Source organism: Podarcis bocagei, assembly GCF_964188305.1.
Source record: "Podarcis bocagei genome assembly, chromosome: 13".
In the NCBI taxonomy this organism is placed as follows: domain Eukaryota; kingdom Metazoa; phylum Chordata; class Lepidosauria; order Squamata; family Lacertidae; genus Podarcis; species Podarcis bocagei.
In genome coordinates this window covers 53,672,664-53,694,675 of record NC_138138.1, presented here as the reverse complement: position 1 = coordinate 53,694,675, position 22,012 = coordinate 53,672,664, and the positions used below count along the sequence as shown (strand labels likewise).

General features: G+C 47.7%; 1 protein-coding gene across 3 annotated transcripts; it reads left to right on the top strand.

Moving 5' to 3' along the window:
* The first annotated feature begins 2,251 nt into the window (after positions 1 to 2,251).
* TNFSF13 (TNF superfamily member 13) lies at positions 2,252 to 20,593 on the top strand. Of its 3 annotated transcripts, XM_081168190.1 has the most exons (7): positions 2,252 to 3,637; positions 8,950 to 9,049; positions 10,993 to 11,040; positions 14,409 to 14,527; positions 16,961 to 17,102; positions 19,685 to 19,799; positions 19,830 to 20,593. In XM_081168190.1, exons 1-6 carry the CDS (start codon positions 3,404 to 3,406, stop codon positions 19,792 to 19,794), a joined length of 753 nt encoding a protein of 250 aa, XP_081024316.1. In that variant the 5' UTR covers positions 2,252 to 3,403; the 3' UTR covers positions 19,795 to 19,799; positions 19,830 to 20,593. The 3 variants fall into 3 exon arrangements, with proteins under 3 accessions (XP_081024316.1, XP_081024315.1, XP_081024317.1); XM_081168189.1 differs by having other exon boundaries at positions 2,254 to 3,637; positions 19,685 to 20,593; XM_081168191.1 differs by having other exon boundaries at positions 2,258 to 2,907; positions 19,685 to 20,593.
* The last annotated feature ends 1,419 nt before the right edge of the window (positions 20,594 to 22,012 follow it).

The window sequence follows — 22,012 nt, the reverse complement described above, 5'->3', positions numbered from 1 at the left end:
ATATAATTCTTGTAACACTCTACAGCCAGCTCAGCCGTCTTGTTGTTTGTTGTTCTTTAGTCATTTAGTCGTGTCCGACTCTTCGTGACCCCATGGACCAAAACACGCCAGGCCCCCTGAGACCCTCAAAGGCTGAGGATCTCAGGGGTCAACGGCCAAGATGGAAAGAGGGGCGCCTTCAGCCTTTGCCAAATCCTGAGCAGCGATGGTGCTAGGCGCACCTCTGAGGGGAGGGAGTTTCGAAGCTTAGGGGCCACCACTGAGAAGGCCCTGTCTTGGCATGCCGTACACTTAAGGAGAATGTTATGAAAATGGCGTACAGGTGGTATTTAACACCAGTTAAATTGGCCAAAATGTACAGAACAAAAAATGACTGTTGGAAATGTAAGGAAAAGGAAGATACTTTTGTGGTGGACACATAAAGAGGTAAAAGCTTTCTGGGAAATATATATAATATAATGAGCTAAAGAAAACACTTTTGTTAAAAAAAAGAAGAGGCTTTTTTACTGGGGATAATGGGTAGAGAGGTACTGGCGAACTGGCGAAACTGACGGGAAGAATTCGCAACCAGCAAGACCAAGCATTCCAAAAGGACTGGAACAAATTTATATTATTTTTTTTCCTTTTTTTATTAAAGATTCTCTTTCTTTCTTTATATTATATGTGAAAGACAACTGTCAGCAATTACCATCACTAGCAGGGTTATCTAAAGATTTGTAAGATGAAATTGCTACCTATCCAGAGTTGAGTAATACAATATTTTCGGTAGCGATATAACAAGGATAGGAAACAAAGCGAAATGTAAAGATGCCAAGTTTAATTTTGTAAACCGTCAGACAGGAGGGAGGGAGGGAGGCAAGCCGCCAGGCTCAGTTGAGCCAAAAAGATAAAATAAGAGGAGACGGTGTTACATAATGTGATTACAGTGTATGTAAAACCAATAATATATATATTTTTTAAAGAGAAGGCCCTGTTCTGAGCTGCAGCTACCAAGAGGGCCTCTTCTGCTGATCTTTGCACCCAGTGGGTCTGTAGGGTCTTGCCGCCCCGGAGGCTACCTTTCCTTTCCCTTCCCTCTTTCATTACCACTGGATTTTCTGCCCGCCTACTAATAGGCGTTTATTAATTGCGTCTGTGCCCAGCCCTTCACGGGGCAACGTTCACCCTGCCCCTCCCCACCCCACCTAATCCCTTACATTGAGCCTCTCACTTTCTCGTAATCCGTATTCAAACCCCACATTCGGTGCCTTTAAACGCCACAAAGAATCGTGGGAGTTGTAGTTTAATGAGGGCGCTGAGAATTGGGAGGAAACCCTTTCCCCTCCCCTCCCAGCTCCTAGAGTTCCCTGGGAATGGACTGTTAAAAAACAGCCATGGCTCCCCCCCCCCAAGGTGTTAAGTTGTGGGCGAACATGTCAGACGACACAGCGATTCTTTAAACAGCTCTTCTTTATTCAGATGCCAGAACAGAACTGAACTGAAGGGGTCAGCCAGCCTGCTTATATAGAGCTCCAGAACAATGCAACTGTTGCCATTTTCTAAAACTATCCAATCACTGAATGTCACTTTTCGATCCTTCATTTGCATACAAAACTATCCAAGCACTGAACGTCACTTTTCGATCCTTCATTTGCATACAAAACTATCCAAGCACTGAATGTCACTTTTCAATCCTTCATTTGCATACAAAACTATCCAATCACTGAACGTCACTTTTCGATCCTTCATTTGCATAACTATCTACAGTATCCCCCTGCTGGCCCAGGGTGAGAACTTCAGTACATAACGCAAGGAATCCTGGGAGTCGTAGTTTTGCTCAGGGCGCCGGAGTTTTTCGGAGACCCCCGTCGTTCCCCCTCACAGTTCCTGGAGAAGAGGGACTTGTTGTCAAACCACTCTGGGAATTGTAGCTCTGTGAGGGGAAGCTGGGGGTGCCCGTGTAGCCTTATGAGGCTTTGCCCTCGGGTGGGAAAAATATTGCGCCCGGGAAAGGGAAGTGGGAGTCAACAGACACTCAAGGAATAGTTTCGGAGAAAAAGCTTTGATTTCTACCATCCATGAACTGGTAGAAGGAGCAAGTGTGATAAGTCACAAAAAGCATGCGCGAGTTCACAGTCATGTGCACAAGCATATATACGCTTCCAGTTCCCTCCCCCTTTCTCCTCCTTCTTCCAGAGTCCTGCCTCGGGTTCCTCTGAGCATGAACAGAAAGCTCCTGTCTTGGGACTCTTGGCGTCCTTCCCAGGAAGGGGGAATAAGAGCGGTTCAGCATGTCCAGAGATGTTGCAACTAGAATGAGATAAGATTCGTTTCTCAGGCCTGAGTATTCTTGGCATTGACAGAGGCTATTCATTAGCCTTTAAAAGTAAAATTTTGCCTATGCACAGCATCTTGTGATAGAGCAGAGAAAAGCTGTTTTGGATTTTTAGAAGACAAAAGGAATTCTGGACAGTTTTGAGGCCTGGGGTGATTATTGAAGCCTGGGGTGATTTCACAGACAGGATTTGGGTACCCTCTAACTTCAGGAAGCTACAGTTCCCAGAACTAGCCGTGACGGCTTCAGGTGGCACCACAGCGCTTTAAAGGCATGGTGCCAATGTGGTCTACCTAGCAGGTTTCCCGTGAGGCTCCTTGCAAAGAAAAGGAGTCCCTTTGAGAAACTGGCATGGGAGGGTGCCAAGCAGTGCCAACACGCTACCCTACTCTGAGATCTGGGTGCCGGACGACCCAGAGAGAGCTGCCTCTTGGCCTCTCTCCACGCTGGGCGCCGAAGGCAGCAGTCTGTGAGCCTGCTTCCTCAAAATCTTGCACAACCCTCTCGGCTGCTCTTGGCACAGCTTCAGATCCCGCCCGGCGGAACAAGAGGCAGAGACGGCCAAAGCCAGAGGCATGCCAGCGCTGCCGGAGGTAGGGAGACTGGGTGTGGGTGTGGAGGATTGGCACCCCGTCGCCTTGAGCACCCAGTGGACGCCGGGCACAGGGAGGGCTGGCTTTTGAGAGTGCCCAGAATTCGGGTATCAGATGGGCAGAGGCTGAGTTTCAGCTGAACTGGCAGCAGGTGTCCTTTGGGGACGAAGAACATAGGGCAGACCAGGGGGGTATATTGCGTTTCGAGGGCATGCAGTGGGGATGTTTTCGTGCCCAGGGGACCCTGGCAGGCAAAAAGGGTCTCCTTAAGAGGGGGGTAGTTTTTGTGTGTGCTTTTCCCCCCAAAGGCCAGCCCAGGTTTTCCAAGGAAAGGAGCAGTAGAGGGCGCAGATTTCCTAGGTTCTGCCCCTGAGAATCTGGGCACAGGAATCCTGCGGCTCTGGGGCGCGTGAAGTCAAGGGGGTCACCAATTTTGGACCTGCCAGGCCATTTTTGGAGAGCAGGGACTGTCCGGCTGTATTTCCAGGCCGCCCATATGGCAAAGACAAGGTCACAGCGAGGGTCCTCTGAACAGCACCCCTCTCTGCCCGCCGTGGTCTGGGTGGGTGGGTGTTTCCTGGGGGTGGGCTTCCTGGCCTGCCTGCTCGCTTTGATCTGCACCCAATGGCGCCTGGAAACTCTGCGCGGAGAGCTGTCACAGCTGCGAGGGGAGGTGCGATCTGCCATTCACGGGACGGTGGGGGTCCAGGACGCCCCCAGGCCATGCCAGGTAAGTGGGAGTCGAGACGGGCGCAGGGGGGAGCCGGAAAGGGGCACAGCAAGAAGGGAGGTGGTGGGTGGGTACTGGCCACGAGGGGAAATGGATTCTGATGGAAGGGAACCTGGGAGTCATCTAGTCCAACCCCCTTGCAATGCAGCAATCTTTTTGCCCAAGGCGAGATTCGAACCCACAACCTGTCCTGTGCTCCACCGAGCGAGCTCTCCCCAGGATCTGTTCATATTTTCAGCTTGAGGAGCAAACTTCTCAGTGCCCGGGGAACCGCCAAGGAGCAAAGAGTTCTTCTGAGCATGGGCAGAGTGCCTTCCACACAATGGTTTGGTTTTGTCTGTTTTTGACCTAAATGTCTGGGCGAGAGGCGAGGCCCACGGAAGGCCAGAAGCGATGTGATCTTTGAATTCTGGAGAGGTCTGTTGTTTCGAGCATGTTGCCAAGGTTGTGGGTTCGATTCCTGCATATTCCTACCTCGCAGCGGGTTGGTCTAGATGACCACCGCGGTCCCCTTCCAATTCTACAATTCGGTGATTTCCGCAGGAATCTGTCAAGGCAGAGTATCTTAACAGGATGAGGGCAAGAGGGATTTCTGCTTGAGGGCAGGAGGAAGGAGAATGAAAGAGCTTGGCAAATGTTTATTGAATATATGGGGGGAAATTGTGTACACCGGAAAACGTTGTCAGCATTAATATAAATCCAACTGTGTAAACAAGTTTAGGTGGCTCTAATAATGGAATACTGAATGGTTTAGTTTTTGTAAAATATGCAGGGCTTTATGATATGCAAAACGAACCACGGAAAGAGAAGAAGGGAAGTCGTCGATATTATCAGGATGTTAAAATGAGTGTTTTAAATGTAATAACATTTTGATATAATAAAAGAGAGAATGGAAAAGCTCTGTGTTACAATGGCCTTGTGAAATTTTGGGAACTTCGGAGTTCCCCGGCTTCGAAGAACCAACTTTCCAACCCAACCCTGCAAAATGGGGTGGATTTATTGAATTTCGGTTTTAAAAACCTTCCCCAAAACATTCCTTTCCCTCCTGTTCCCCCCCCCCTGCAAACCAGATTTCTTTCTTTTTCCCAGCAAAAGCTTACATTTTATTCTGTTGGGGTTTTCCTCAAATCCCAACTGGGCGCAAATCCAGTCTGGGCAGAAATGAATGCACAGATTCCCAGAAACTGCGCTGTGGTGTCCAAACTTTTTTCAGAGAGGGCCAGATGTGATGAAGTGAAGGGCCGCGAGGGCCGACCAAAGCTGTTAAGCTTTTTTTAGGATTGAAGCTGTTCTTGAGGTTTTTTTAGGCTTTCACCCCAAAGCTGTTAAGCTTTTTTTAGGATTGAAGCTGTTCTTGAGGTTTTTTTAGGCTTTCACCCCAAAGTTCTTAAGCTTTTTTTAGGATTGAAGCTGTTCTTCAGGTTTTTTAGGATTTTGCCCCAAAGTTGAGTAAGTTTTTTTAGGATTTTAACCCAGGAAACAAACTGCTGCAATGGCCGGATTAAATTGACCGGCAGGCCTATTTAAGCCCCTGAAACGGACTTTGGACATGCCTGATTCTGGGGAAAGGGAGAGAGAAGATAGCATATTCCTCCAGGAATATGTCAATTATAGGAACAGCTCTTGCTGCCAGAAGTAAATAAAAGAGGGAAAGATCCCTCTGAGCATGTGCAGAGTGAGGCCTTCAGTTCTTTCTTCCAAGCTGCTTTCCTCACAAGCTGTAGGTGGCCTGCCTCCTAATATGTGTGCATGGGTGAGGAGAATGCCCTCTGCACATGCTCAAGGGCACTGTTGTTGTTCTGTCACATATTTCAAGATTGGGTTTGGGGCTTGGACTCCGTGACTGACACTGACTGCAAACTTGCGGAGAGGACCCAGGAGTCCGGTCTTCCAGTCACCTCCCCCCTCCACTAGATTCTCCGGGGGGGGGGGTAGAGATGAGGAATTTGATCCATTCTGTTTCTCTCAGTTTTTCACGTTTCAAGTCTTAAGTTCCATTCCCTCATCTGTCTGCGGCTTATTTATTTTAGTCCTCGTGGAGATTCATCAAGAATTACAACTATGCTGTTGTTATTATTATCGTTATTCCTATCATTTATTCCTATTATTAATCAGCTGCCCTTCACCTTAAGGTCCCAGGGCAGCTCACAACATTAGAAACAGTTTAAATAATCGCAAAAATAAGGTGGGTCGTAAAAATATACCCCTCAAGTGCCAAGAGAAGTCAGGACAAAGGGGTGTAAATTTCTCCCAATATTCTTCCATGCATTTTTGCATGTGATTCTCACCAAATTATACCTGTTTTTACGCACCCTTTACCCCAGTAGGTGCATTTTTGCAAAGATTCCAAACAGCTCTGCAAAATTTGGAGAGGCCCGAATTTCAGAGAGCATGCATATTGTTGCAGAAAGTACAGATGGGGTAGGCCTGCCTTCTCACCCCATCCCTTATCGCATCTTACCTCCTTCCCTTTTGAACTTCCTGTTCCGTAGTTCGCTGGAAAAAGGGGGAATAAACACACACACACAGAAAACATTGTCTGTGTGAAGACGGAAGCAGGTGTTCCCGTAACCTGAAGGCTACAAGTCCCCGGTTGCCTCTCCCTCCATCCTGAGACCAGGAAACTGCTCTTAGGTGTGCCTCCTCTAAAGCAGGTTGCCAACTTCCCCCGACTGGTCCTGCTGCTGCGCTCTTATCCAAACCCCGACACGCAGAAATTAAGCCGATTCACCTGCCTTTCCATCATCTTCACGCCTGGGAAAATTACACAAGCTCATTTCTTTTGCATGTCAGAGAACTGTGCTGCTAAAAGCACAGGAGCATAGCCAGTGAAGCGAGGCAGAAAGCTGGCAACCCTTCTCTCAAGCGAGTCTGCAGACTTAGGATTGCCAAATGTCCTCTTTCACCGTCGTCGCGATCCATAGTTAAAAATAGAAGTTGGCAAATATGTCCTCTTTTTTGCTCTTCGAAACATGGCGGCCACTTTTTAAAATGTGCTTTTAAAAGCCTTGTTTTGCTGCTGTGGGGAAGGAAGAAAGAAAGGACGCAGACAGACAGAGGCTTATTGTGGGATCAGTGTTGCTCATGCACAGAGTTTTTTTCTCGTTTTGCCTTTGTTGCTCTCAAGATGCTAGCCTGTGCTTTTTATTTACCATCATCCGGATTTCCTCTTCATGCGGGAAAACCCTTTATGAAAAAAACAATATGTTACACATCCACAGTCACCGCCGATGTGGAAACAGTAATGTTGGCACTTTTGTGGTGGGGAGGGGTTGGGGCTGTTTGTCGTGTGTGTGGAGTAGGGTTGCCAGTTCAGGAGTGTCGCAAGACCTTGAGATGTCAGGTCCCTAAACTGCCCCTGGTGATGGGGGAGCAGCCTTTGGAGACGGAGGTTAATTGGGAGAGGACCCCCGCAGAGTGTCTTTGTAAAAACTGGCATACTACAGAAGAAAAGACACAATCCAGCTGGGGAAAAGACAACAACCACTTTTGCAAAACTTAATTAGCTCCCAAAGGCTACGGTTTGGTTTTTTAAAAGCCAGATTTTAAGACCTGTTTTAAAATTAGAAAGGGTCTGCCTTCTCTTGCCTGGATATTTTATTTTATTTTTGTGTGGGGGAACGGATAGATGGCTGAAAAAAGCCAATAGGATCGCCAAGTCAGGATGGAGCATCCCAGACCCTGGAATTTCAGGGCCCCAAACTGATCAATAGGGCAAGTCCTGGAGATGGAGGTTAATTGGGAAGGAGGGCAGACCTGCCCGGAATACAGTGGGCAGTGGTACAGTGGTGCCTCGGTTTAAGAACAGTCCTGTTTACGTACTATTCGGTTTACGAACTCCGCAAAACCGGAAGTAGTGTCCCGGTTTCGGAACTTTACCTTGGTCTAAGAACGGAAGCCGAACGACAGAAGGGCACCGGCTCATTAGGGAAAGCGCGCCTCGGTTTAAAAACGGTTTCGGTTTGAGAACGGACTTCCAGAACAGATTAAGTTTGTAAACCGAGGTACCACTGTATAGTGGTACCTCTGGTTGCAAACGGGATCCATTCTGGAGGCCCGTTCTCAACATGAAAAGAACACAACCCGCAGCGGCACGTCTGCGCACGCGCTGGTTGTTATACACCTCTTCTGCGCATGCGCATGACGTCATTTTGCGCGTCTGCACATGCGCAAGCAGCAAAACCCAGAACATAACATGAAGCGGACGTAACATGAGGTATGACTGTAGTATAATTTCATGCCTGGCTGAAACTTGCAAGATGTGTGCATGTTGTTGTTGTTGTTTAGTCGTTTAGTCGTGTCCGCCTCTTCGTGACCCCCTGGACCAGAGCACGCCAGGCACTCCTGTCTTCCACTGCCTCCCGCAGTTTGGTCAAACTCATGCTGGCAGCTTCGAGAACACTGTCCCACCATCTCGTCCTCCGTCGTCCCCTTCTTCTTGTGCCCTCCATCTTTCCCAGCATCAGGGTCTTTTCCAGGGAGTCTTCTCTTCTCATGAGGTGGCCAAAATATTGGAGCCTCAGCTTCAGGATCTGTCCTTCCAGTGAGCACTCAGGGCTGATTTCCTTCAGAATGGAGAGGTTGGATCTTCTTGCAGTCCATGGGACTCTCCAGAGTCTCCTCCAGCACCAGAATTCAAAAGCATCCATTCTTCGGCGATCAGCCTTCTTGATGGTCCAGCTCTCACTTCCATACATCACTCCTGGGAAAACCAGAGCTTCAACTATACAGTGGTACCTCTGGTTGCGTACTTAATTCGTTCCGGAGGTCAGTTCTTAACCTGAAACGGTTCTTAACCTGAAGCACCACTTTAACTAATGGGGCCTCCTGCTGCCGCCGTGCCGCCGGAGCACGATTTCTGTTCTCATCCTGAAGCAAAGTTCTTAACCTGAGGTACTATTTCTGGGTTAGTGGAGTCTGTAACTTGAAGCGTATGTAACCTGAAGCATATGTAGCACGAGGTACCACTGTACAGACCTTTGTTGGCAAGGTGATGTCTCTGATGATGATGATGATGATGATGATGATGATTATTATTATTACCACCACACACCTGGAGACTCAAGCCTGCCCCCTGGAGGCAGCTAGGCAAACCTGGCGATGTCATGTCAGACCTAGAGGTCCTTAGTGTGGTGACATTTCGGTGGGTGGTACACATTGTTACTCCCCTCTTTGCACTTGCTCCTCACCTGAACACAACCACACCGAAAAGGACACGGCCGTGGGAACTGACAGGATGGTTGAAGGCAAAACAGCACACTTTTTAAGCCAAACACCCAAGTTAACGCCATTCCTCTCCGGTTTGGTTTCAGAGTCCTGGAGATCTTCCGGAGAGGTCTCCCACACATCTGGAAAGGAGGAGGAGGAGGAGGGATACTGGGAGAACCCCCCAGGACTCCCCACGTCCCCGCAGTAAGTAGGCCATTGTGAGATTTGGCCCTTGTTTTGTGATGGTTAATACTTTGGTTCCTGAGTCCAGGTCACAGGCTCACCCTATTCATACACAAATGCGTCCTTCAGACAGGGTTTGCAAGCGAAAAGGCAATGGGAAGGCTTTCCCCATTTGCCTCCCTTACCACAAAGGAATATTTGAGTTCATTTTGGGAGAGTCCAAATGGCTTCAGGATTGCTCTCCTGTACTCTTTCAGACAAGGGACGCGGGTGGCGCTGTGGGTAAAACCTCAGTGCCTAGGACTTGCCGGTCGTATGGTCAGCGGTTCGAATCGCTCGTTCGGTCCCTGCTCCTGCCCACCTAGCAGTTCGAAAGCACCCCTAACTGCAAGTAGATAGCTGAGATGAGCCTGTTGATGACTCTTAACGACTGTAATAGGTCTTACAGGAAAAGGCACCCCTTGCCTTTTCCTGTAAGACCTATTGCAGTCGTTAAGAGTCATCAACAGGCTCATCTCCGCTATCTGCCAATCTCCCATTCCCACCACCCTTCTGAGTAATACCCCTCCCCACCTTCTCACTATATAGAAGGATCTGGCAACTTCTGTTTCAGTGTATCTGAAGAAGTGTGCATGCACACGAAAGCTCATACCAAGAACTAACTTTGTTGGTCTTTAAGGTGCTACTGGAAGGAATTTTTTTTATTTTGACTATGGCAGACCAACACGGCTACCTATCTGTAACTGCAAGTAGATAAATAGGTACTGCTTTATAGAGGGAAGGTAAACGGCGTTTCCGTGTGCTGCGCTGGTGCTGGCTCGCCACGTGACCCGGACGTGTCTCCGGACAGCGCTGGCTCCCCGGCCTCTTAAGCGAGATGAGCACGCAACCCCAGAGTCGGTCACGACTGGCCCGTACGGGCAGGGGTACCTTTACCTTTTACTCTTTCAGACACATGGTTCGTATATTTAGATATGTGTGCATTTATGAATATTTACTCTATATTTGATGAATATTTATTCTATATTCGGGCGCACTCTCCCAGCTTTAAAAACACCTGTGCGCAACAACACAGTGAGGGTCACAACTGGCTAGACAGGTGGCCAAGCCGGGTCTCCCCCTTCCTGTTTCTTGTTTTCAGCCCCACAGAGCGAGGAGAGGAAGGCTGGAGAGGAAGAACAAGTGAAGTTGGAGGGGAAGTGAAAGTGATACCGTATTTAAATAACCCAGAGCTCCCGCCTGAGGATACATGGCTGAGCAGAGAGAGGGCCTTCCTGGCTACAGGGCCCTGGATGTTGTGCAGAGATTTCCACCCGATGCCAAATTTGGTGTATTTTTGGCCCCAGCTGCGATAGCATGGCAGCGTTCGCACTTTGGAACTCCCTGCCACTTGACATCAAGCGCTCTGTTCGGCGCCTGCTAAAAACATTCATCATCTAGATTAGCTTGCCCAGATGCTTAGAAGGCGGAGGTGATTTTAATCTGTTTTAGCATTATGACTTCTGTGTCCTTTAAAGCACGCTTGCAATCTTTTCGTAAACCGCTTCAACGTATGTGGTTATTTTTCCTTACAATCAAGCGGTGTGTACATTTTGCCCTGTATACCTGAAAGAGTGTCTCCGCCTCCATCGTTCTGCCTGGACACTGAGGTCCAGCTCCGAGGGCCTACTGGCGGTTCCCTCCCTGCGGGAAGTGAAGTTATGGGGAACCAGGCAGAGGGCCTTCTCGGTGGTGGCACCCTCCTGTCAGATGTCAAGGAGATAAATAAATAGGCCTTCTGTAGACATTTGGAGGCAGCCTTGTACAGAGAAGGTTTTAATTTTTGATGCTTTATTGTGTTTTTAAAGTTTGCTGGAAGCTGCCTGGAATGGCTGGGGAAATCCAGTCAGATGGGCGGCATATAAATAGTAAAAATGTTTATTATTATTATTATTATTGTTATTATTATTATTATTACCTGCCAGGAAAGCAGTCCGTCCTGCATTTAGCTCCCCTCCGACATTCCAACAGTGGTGAGTTTTGGTCTCTCTCTTCCATGGATCTGTGTGGCTTTGTCATTCAATCTTCTGACTGTTGTTAAGATTTGTGTGGAATGTGTGTCTTCTGTTTGTTCTGTGTATTGTTGTAAACAAAATCAGTCTGCCCTTTTCCCCTTATGGGGTACCCAAGAGCCCATACAGAGTCCTTACGTGGGTTCCCTATTGGTAGGAGAAAATAACAGAGGCCAACCAGAGAATATGGAGAAGCAAAGCAGCTCGTAAGCCTGATCTTTATTAAACTGTTGCAACAGGGTGCACCCCTCACATGCAGGAAAGTAGGAGGACCTCGAACAATGATGCGCAAGGCCTTATATAGACATTTTAAATTGCCCGCCCTGTAGCTCCAGACCACCCCTCCATACATCATACGTACATCACAGAAGAGGCGGTCTACAGCAGAAATCTGAGTGCGTTATCTCGTCTGACAGATTACCTATTAATGTTCACTTGATTGGATACCCTGGGGAGCCTGGCCAGTCTTTTGTAATGATAAATACTTAGTTCCTGAGCCAGGTTACAGGCTCACCCTATTCACAGGCAGACATACCCTTAAGACAGGATTTGTGAAGGAAAAGGCAATGGGGAGGCTTTTCCAGTTTGACCTTGCAGAGAAAACATTTGGTCAGTTTGGGAGTCAAAAATGGTTCCAGGTTGGCCTTCCTGTGCTGATCTATGTATGTGCTTGGTTGGTACATTTATGAACATTTATTATATATCTAAGACTTTAAAATTCTTATCACAGTATAAAAATGTGCAGTCCTCTCTAATTCCTTCCTCTCGCGTTTTCTTTTAACGACACGAGACTGCAGAAATCCGCCATCCTTAACTTTTAAAATCCCCCGAAAATGCATTCTCTATCGCCATCACCCTTTAGTCTCGCAGTTCAAAAACACACTGATCCGTTGTTTATAATTATTTCCTGGCTCAGCTGCTGCAATTCTCCTTCCAGGTTTCTTATTTGCTGCAACCGTGATCGTTTTGTGCTTGTTCGCTGTTCCGATTCCAAGACTCTTTGAGCCTGCGAAAGATTTGGGGTGGACTGGCTGCTTCATTTACGACCAACACATGCTGAAATTCCTTTAACTTTTCATGCCATTTTTGTTTGAGCCTCGCGCAAGAGTTGCTCTCTAAATGGCATTCACGTGGCGTCACAGAACAATTAATAAATCTGAATAATGTATGGATGGTCCCGTATAAATTCTGCACAGAGGCACTGCAAAAGATAGTGGTGGCAAGAGATGAAGTTCCTGGTGGAACAGACAAAATAAAAACTGTCAAATCATGGGGTTTGGGTGGCAATAACTCTCAAAAGACCTCAAACATGAAATTGCTGATCTTCTAACAAAAAATATGTAATTTTTCCCTCAGATTAGTCTGCAGATTATATTAGCTGGAAGTAGCTAATATAACACCAAATAATAATAATAATAATAATAATAATAATAATAATAATAATAATAGATAATTTATTTATACCCTGCCCATCTGGCTGGGTTTCCCCAGCCACTCCGGGCAGCTTCCAACAAAATATTAAAATACAATAGTCCTTCAGATATTAAAAGCTTCCCTAAAAAAAGATCGAGGGGCAAATTACAGGCGAGTTAGCGTAACATGGTGGAAAGTATTGTTAAATATCTTACTGATCAGCGGCTTCCTTTCAACACTCCCTTCCCTCTTGTTTGCCTTAGTGTCTGTTCCTCCTTTTCTTCCAATTTCTCTCCTTGTTGCTCTAGTCTTCCTGTCTCCTCTCCTTGCAAGTTCACTGTCTTTACCTCCCCCCTCCCAGGCAGCCTCCTTTATTGCTAGCGTCCCTTATCTCGCTCCCAATCACTTGCCAATCAGCGGCTTCCTTTCAACACCCCCTTCCCTCTTTCTTAAAAAAAACAAACATGATCTGCTTTTCGCCCCTGGGCAATTCAGCTCCAGGGACCACACATTTGCTCCATAAGACGTACAGACATTTCCCCTTACTTTTTAGGAAGAAAAAAGTGTATCTTATGGAGCGAAAAATACGGTATTTTGTGTGGAGGGGGAAGCTTTCCCAATAGTCCTTTTCACTTGCAAAACCCTTCAAAACCTGTGTAAATAGATGAATGGGGTAGGTCTGTCGAGAAATACTTATCTGAAGAAGTGTGCATGCACTTACGTATCTGAAGAAGTGTGCATGCACACGAAAGCTCATACCAAGAACTAACTTAGTTGGTCTTTAAGGTGCTACTGGAAGGAATTTTTTTATTTTGAGAAATACTTACTTACCTTTTCAAAAGAATGGCCAGGATAAAGCAATCGGCACTCATGATCAAGTATCTCTCAAATTTATTGTTGTAGACCGTTTCTTTTCTGTGACATAATGATGCTTTTTCTGTGATCTTTGGCTAAGGGGTTGGGGCAATTTCTGAAGCTTTTAAAGGTGGTTACACAGCTTTTGTTCTGTGTTAAGTTGTGGGCGAACATATCAGACGACACAGCGATTCTTCAAACAGCTCTTGTTTATTCAAAGGCCAGAACAGAACAACGTAACTGTAGCAACTTTCTAAAACTATCCAATCACTGAACGTCACTTTCGATCCTTCATTTGCATACAAACTATCCAATCACTGAACGTCACTTTCGATCCTTCATTTGCATAACTATCTACACCCTGCTGGCCCAGGGTGAGAACTTCAGTACATAACATTCTGGGTCCTCACCTCCTTGCAAAGAGGGGGGGGGCTCTGTTGCAACAGAAAACAAAAATATGCCTCATATTTTACTAGTTCCTGCCTCCAGCTATTCTTCTCTGATTGACAACGAACAGGGGATCTCCTTGATAGAGAGATGGGCTATAAAAACCAACCCCATTCCCCCCCCCCACCTAATTTCAGAGGATGGGGCAAGGGAACGACCAGACAGGGGTAATGCCCCACTTGGAAAAGAAGGGGTGGCACGCTTGTGTTAACTCAAAGATTTAGTTTATGGGGACAGCTTTACCCTTTGAATGTCTGCCTGGCTTGGGAAGCGACCCAGGAGTTGTGCGTAAAGGAAAACAAAAGGTTGGCAACTCATTTGGGGGGGGGGATGGACTGCCACGGGTGAGTTTTAAATGGGACGGCAGTGTAATAATAGTCGTCAACAGGCTCATCCCAGCTATCTGCCAATCTCCCATTCCCACCACCCTTCTGAGTAATACCCCTCCCCACCTTCTCACTATATAGAAGGATCTGGCAACTTCTGTTTCAGTGTATCTGAAGAAGTGTGCATGCACACGAAAGCTCATACCAAGAACTAACTTAGTTGGTCTTTAAGGTGCTACAGGAAGGAATTTTTTTAATTTAATCTTTTCCCTGTCGCCCGCATTTTAGAAGATGGATTTGCCACAGAAATATGGTGGGAGCCTTTCCTCCAGCAAGGCCGAGCCCTGGAGCTCAGCGGACGGGACGTGGTGGTGAGGCACATGGGGCTTTACTTCGTTTACAGCCAGGTAAGAGGGCAGGGCAGGATCCTGACCCTAGTTTGCCAGTGGTGGGGGCCACCCGGATTAGGTAGGGCTGGGAAGGAGGAGGCCTCATCACACAAATGCACCCTCTTCTACTGGGCTGTGGTACGTAGCTCAGTGACCGAACCATCATTTCAGGCCCCGGTGGCATTTCATAGAATCGTAGACTTGCAACGTTGGAAAGGACCACGAGGGTCATCCAGTCCAAGCCCCTGCCTTGCAGGAATATTTTGCCCAATGTGGGATTCAAACCCACGACCTTGAGATTCAGAGTCTCAAACTCTAAGGACTGAGCTATCTACTAACTGAGCTGCCACCCTGGAGAGTCGCTGCCATCCAGTCAGTTTAGACCAGGAGCAGGGTTCGGATCCCTGCGTAGCCATGAAGCTTCCTGGGTGGTCTTGGGCCAGTTGCCAATTCTTTGTTGTTGTTAAGTCGTTTTGTCGTGTCCGCCTCTTCGTGACCCCCTGGACCAGAGCACGCCAGGCCCTCCTGTCTTCCACTGCCTCCCGCAGTTTGGTCAAACTCATGCTGGTCTCTTCGAGAACACTGTCCCACCATCTCGTCCTCTGTCGTCCCCTTCTCCTTGTGCCCTCCATCTTTCCCAACATCAGGGTCTTTTCGAGGGAGTCTTCTCTTCTCATGAGGTGGCCAAAGTCTTGGAGCCTCAGCTTCAGGATCTGTCCTTCCAGTGAGCACTCAGGGCTGGTTTCCTTCAGAATGGAGAGGTTGGATCTTCTCGCAGTCCATGGGACTCTCAAGAGTCTCCTCCAGCACCAGAATTCAAAAGCATCCATTCTTCAGTGATCAGCCTTCTTGATGGTCCAGCTCTCACTTCCATTCATCACTATTGGGAAAACCAGAGCTTTAACTATACGGACCTTTGTTGCCAGAGCTTTCCAAACTTTTCATGCTGGTTGGTGGCACACTTTTTAGACATGCATCATTTTGCAACATAGTAATTCAGTTTCACTAGCAAACCAGAGGTTAGATGAATCCCTTTCCAGCCCCGGGAAGAATGCAGGGAAAGTTGGTGCGACAGGTCCGCACCCTGCAGGCAACACAATCGCGTGTTGCGACACACAGATTTGGAAAGCACTGTGTTAGCCCAACCTTCCTCGCAAGGTTGTTGTGGGGGGGGGGAACTGGGGTGGGTGGGAGGAGAACCAGGTACCCCACCTTGGAAGATAAAGGTGTTCTATAAATGAAATCAATAAGGAAATCGATAAAATTTGTCTTTTTCTTCTTCTTTGGCGATCACTCGTAGCCGAGAAGATTGTCTTCCATAAACACGGTTTTCTTTTTTTAAGAAAAAGATATTTATTAAAGTTTTTAAAATATAACAATGAAAATGAGAAAAAAACAAAATACAAAATACAACATACAACATAAAAACAATTAAAAAAACAAATAGTTTTCCATAACATATCTTCCTTACGCTTATTTCCCCAGACCTCCTCATACCTCCCTTCTTTGTATTCCACTTCAATTTGTTAGTTCAGCAAATCCTTACCATTAAGCTTTTACCCATTTATAAACCTTTTTTTCCGTATCTCCTAAAGCATTACAGCTGGAAACCCCTTAGTTTCTTTCCAACATCCTTCTAACATTCATTAATTTTACAATATTTCTGTAAATAGTCTTTAAATTTCTTCCAGTCTTCTTTCACCAACTCTTCTCCCTGGTCTTGGATTCTGCCAGTCATTTCTCGGATTCTGCCAGTCATAAACACGGTTTTCACAATGACATGATTTTCACCACTCGACAGCTTCAAGAAAAATGCAGAGAGCAAAACCAACCCCTGTGTATGGCGTTAATTGACCTGACGAAGGCTTTCGACACTGTATATCGTAATGCCCTTCTGTCCTTCTGAAAATTGGATAAAAATTGTACACATGTGTTGGGAAGACGTTTTTTTAAAAAATCATTTTTATTGATTTTCCAGTAAAAACAGCCAATCAACATATCCACATCATAATCCAATTAAAAACAAGAAACTAAAATTTAATAATTGTAATTATTAATTTTTCTGGGCTCCTGATAGTCTGGACCTCTGAAGCATATCTCCAAATCTTCAGTCCTGCCTCTTCTCATTGTTTTCGGATTTTCCGCCTTCTGGTCTGAACACTTTAAAGTTCTCCTTCGCTGGCTATGCGATTCTCAGTCGTGTCAAAAATCATATGTCCTTTCATCCACCGAACACAGCTTTATTTGTAAATATATGTGTGTTGGGAAGAAATTTGGCCGAGCCTTTTAAGGCTGACGGCACCACACAGACGCTGCGGGAAATATTTGTGTGTGGGGAGAGCGATGTTGAGCACCCTTCAGGAAGTGTCCGGATTACACCCCGCTGCCTTTTGCCCTTCTTCGCCGCTGGGCCAGCGAAACCGACCCACACACCCCTTTTCTTCCCCCTAGGTGCTGTTCCATGACCCCACCTTTACTATGGGGCAGGTGCTGTGGCGGAAAGCTCCCGGGAAGCCCGGCCAAATCCTGTTCCGCTGCGTCCAGAGCATGCCTCCAAACCCGGAAAAGGCCTTCAACAGCTGCTATAGTGGAGGTGAGAGGAGAATCAGACCTGGCTGGCGGGAGGCAGAGCTGCTCTCCAGGACTCCTGGGTTCCCTTGAAAGGGGAGCGGGATTTGGGTTGGGGTGTTGGCGTCAAATGGTCTTGGGTTGCCACCTCTTTCCTGGGTAGAAATCCCCCCCCCCGGCATTTTCTGGGGCTTCACCTGTTGAACCTCGGGCTGTCAAAGGCCAGACTGGGGACAGGGGGGCAACCTTTGTGTATTCCACAGGGCTTTATGGTACTCAAGAACATTGTTATAGGGGAAAAACTGCTCCCTTTCATTTATGGGGTATTTCAGAGCCCTCCTATTGGTAGGAGGAAATAACAGAGGCCAACCAGAGTACCGTATTTTGCGCCCCATAGGACGCTCTGGCTCATAGGACGCACCTAGTTTTTTTGGGGGGAAATAAAGGGGAAAAAAATTATTTCCCCCCCCAGGTGCGGGGCTGGAAGAACCAGGTCGGGGAACAGCGGGAAGGCGCACTCTGCCTCCCCGCTGTCCCCCGAGCTTGTGGGGCTGGCTGTGGGGAGAAGTGCGCTGATCCCGGGACTGCAGGCAGCTCTGCGCGGCCATCGGGAGAGGGGCGGGACTTCGCGCCCGGCTGCCGGTGGCCGCGCAGAGCTGCGCTGAGCCGGGGACTGCAGGCAGCTCTGCGCAACCCTCGGAGCCGGTCTCCCGAGGGTTGCGCAGAGCTTCCTGAAGCTTGGAGAGCGAGAGGGGTCGGTGCGCACTGACCCCTCTCACTCTCCAGGCTTCAGCGAAAGCCTGCATTCGCCCCATAGGACGCACACACATTTCCCCTTCATTTTTGGAGGGGGAAAAGTGCGTCCTATAGGGCGAAAAATACGGTATATTGGGAAGCAAAGCGGCTAGTAAGCCTGATCTTTTTTAACTGTTGCAATGGGGTCCCCACTCACCACACGCAGGAGGCAGCAGGGACCCCGAACAATGGTGTGCAAGCACTTATATAGACTCTAGAAATTGCCCACCCTGTAGCCCAAGACCACCCCCCAAAACATCATATATGCATCACAGAAGGAGGCGGTCTTCAGCAGAAATCCTGTCTGACAGGGTACCTGATAATGGACCCTGATTGCTTTACCTGGGCAGCCTGGCCATTCTTTTGTGACGGTTAAAACTTTAGCTCCTGAATCCAGGTCACAGGCTCACCCTATTCCTACACAAATATGCCCTTAAGACAGGATTTGTGAGCCAAAAAGACAATGGGAAGGCTTTCCCCATTTGCCTCCCTTACTGCAGAGGAATATTTGAGGTCATTGGGAGAGTCAAAATGGCTTCAGGATTGCTCTCCTGTACTATTTCAGACACATGGTTTATATACTTATGTATGTGTTTGCCTCGTACATTTATGAACATTTAATTTATATTTGAGACCTTAGAGTTCTTATAACAAAGGGGAGTGGGATTTGGTGAGGACACATGGGGTGTTGGCGTTGAACGGTTTCAAGTTGCCCCCTCTCTCCTGGGCAGAAACCCCACCCGGCATCTTCTTGCTGGGCCGGAGCCTCACCTGTTGAACCTCGGCAAGTTAGCTGTCAAAGGCCAGACTGGGGATGGGGTGGGGAGCAGGGCCAACCTTTGTATATTCCACGGGAATTAATGACGCTCAATAACACCTACTGCCCGCGGACTGCCTCGCCAGAGTGGCGCATGCTCTGGTTATCTCCCGCTTGGACTACTGCCATGCGCTCTATGTGGGGCTACCTTTGAAGGCGACCCGGAAACTACAACTAATCCAGAATGCGGCAGCTAGACTGGTGACTGGGAGCGGCTGCCGAGACCATATAACACCGGTCCTGAAAGACATACATTGGCTCCCAGTGTGTTTCTGAGCACAATTCAAAGTGTTGGTGCTGACATTTAAAGCCCTTAAGCAGCCCAGTAGACCTGAAGGAGCGTCTCCACCCCCCTTGTTCTGCCCGGACACTGAGGTCCAGCTCCGAGGGCCTTCTGGCGGTTCCCTCGCTGCGAGAAGCAAAGCTACAGGGAACCAGGCAGAGAGCCTTCTCGGTGGTGGCACCCGCCCTGTGGAACGCCCTCCCACCAGATGTCAAAGAGATAAACAACTACCGTACTTGACATTTAGAAGACATCTGAAGGCAGCCCTGTTCAGGGAAGTTTTTAATGTGTGACATTTTAATGTATTTCTAATCTTTGTTGGAGGCCGCCCAGAGTGGCTGGGGTAACCCAGCCAGATGGGCGGGGTACAAATAAATTATTATTATTATTATTATTATTATTATTATTATTATTATTATCATCATCATCATCATCATCATTATTATCATTATCATCATTATTAACATTATTATTATTATTATTATTATCATCATCATCATCATCATCATCATTAATATTGTTATTATTACTCAAATTGAAATACTCCAAAGCCCCTATTCCTACCAATCCTGCAAGACAATTTGCTAGCGTCAAATTCAGCAGGATGAGGCCCTGTCAGGAGCCGGTGCCAGGGGAACCAGAGGCCCTTGAGAGGAAGGGGTTTCCGCCCCGCTGTGTCTCTGCCTGAGCCTTCTCTTCCTCCTCCTCTTAGGGGTTTTCCACCTGCAGCCTGGAGACCAGCTGAATCTCCGCATCCCTCGTTTCAACGCATCCTTTGACCTGACCGCCCACGGGACTTTCCTGGGGTTTCTCCGTCTATAGTGGTCTTCTTGGGGGGCCCCACCGTGAGAGACTTCGGGGCCAGAGTGTCAGTCAGCCAGAGTCAAAGACTTCTCCGCTCTGCTCCGAACTTTGAGGGTCTGATGGGGAAGACGCTCTGGGAACCAGAGGGATGAGCTGGTATTTGTCGTAGGAAGCGAGGTAAAGAGCTTAAGCCAAGCTGAGCTGCGTCAAGAACGTCTCTGACCCTCCTTTTTCCAAGATGCCAGAGCCTTTCCTGCCCCGCAGTGAGAGCCCACAAGGCCCCCGGGATTATAAGAGCAACAGCATGTTCTTTCGGTTGCTGGGAAGGGTTTGCCATCCAGGTGTCCGCCAAGGACAAAAATGGATTTTCCCAAGCCGTTATGGTTGCTACTTCGAGCTTGGGAGGATAAAATACCCAGTACAGTGGTACCTCAGGTTACATACGCTTCAAGTTACATACGCTTCAGGTTACAGACTCCGCTAACCCAGAAATAGTACCTCGGGTTAAGAACTTTGCTTCAGGATGAGAACAGAAATCGTGCTCTGGTGGCACAGCAGCAGCAGGAGGCCCCATTAGCTAAAGTGGTGCTTCAGGTTATGAACAGTTTCAGGTTAAAAACGGACCTCCGGAACGAATTATGTACTTAACCCGAGGTACCACTGTATCTATTACGCAGCAGCATAAAGACCTTAACGCCTTGGCTCCACTGGAACGCACTTTCTATAAACACCGTTTTCATTGGGACACCTTTCAGACATTTGGACGGCGTATACTGTCTTGTAAACTAAGATGGATATACAGTCATACCTCAGGTTACAGATGCTTCGGGTTGCGCCATTTCAGGTTGCGCGCCGTGCCGAACCCGGAAGTACTGGAACGGGTTACTTCTGGGTTTTGGCGCTTGTGCAGAAGCGCCGAATCGCAACCTGCGCGTGTGCAGACGTGGCACTGCGGGTTGCGGACGCTGCGGGTTGCGAACATGCTTCCCACACAGATCATGTTTGCAGCCCTAGCGTCCACTGTACTGCAATGTTGGTTATTGTTCTGTTAAAAGTAAACTTACAGAGGGTTGCTTTTCCCCTCCCTGCCCCCCCTTTCCCCCGCCAAATATTTTTTTCAATTAAAGTATGATTTCAAAGCACATGCAAATGGCGTCCTCCGTGTTTTGGACTACAATTCCCATCATCCTGAGCGAGCGCAGTCCAACTCCCTGGCTCTGATGGGTTTTGTAGTCCAAAACATGGCAGGCACCAGTTTGGTGAAGGCTGATTTAAGAACATAAGAGCCTCCTGGATCAGTCCATGGAATCATAGAATCATAGAATCCTAGAGTTGGAAGAGACCACAAGGGCCATCGAGTCCAACCCCCTGCCAAGCAGGAAACACCATCAGAGCACTCCTGACATATGGTTTTCAAGCCTCTGCTTAAAGACCTCCAAAGTAGGAGACTCCACCACACTCCTTGGCAGCAAATTCCACTGTCGAACAGCTCTTACTGTCAGGAAGTTCTTCCTAATGTTTAGGTGGAATCTTCTTTCTTGTAGTTTGGATCCATTGCTCCGTGTCCGCTTCTCTGGAGCAGCAGAAAACAACCTTTCTCCCTCCTCTATGTGACATCCTTTTATATATTTGAACATGGCTATCATATCACCCCTTCACCTCCTCTTCTCCAGGCTAAACATGCCCAGCTCCCTTAGCCGTTCCTCATAAGGCATCGTTTCCAGGCCTTTGACCATTTTGGTTGCCCTCCTCTGGACACGTTCCAGTTGGTCAGTGTCCTTCTTGAACTGTGGTGCCCAGAACTGGACACAGTACTCCAGGTGAGGTCTGACCAGAGCAGAATACAGTGGCGCTATTACTTCCCTTGATCTAGATGCTATAGTCCTATTGATGCAGCCCAGAATTGCATTGGCTTTTTTAGCTGCCGTGTCACACTGTTGGCTCATGTCAAGTTTGTGGTCAACCAAGACTCCTAGATCCTTTTCACATGTACTGCTCTCAAGCCAGGTGTCCCCCATCTTGTATTTGTGCCTCTCATTTTTTTTGCCCAAGTGCAATACTTTACATTTCTCCCTGTTAAAATTCATCTTGTTTGTTTTGGCCCAGTTCTCTAATCTGTCGAGGTCGTTTTGAAGTGTGATCCTGTCCTCTGGGGTGTTAGCCACCCCTCCCAGTTTGGTGTCATCTGCAAATTTGATCAGGATGCCCTTGAGTCCATCATCCAAGTCGTTGATAA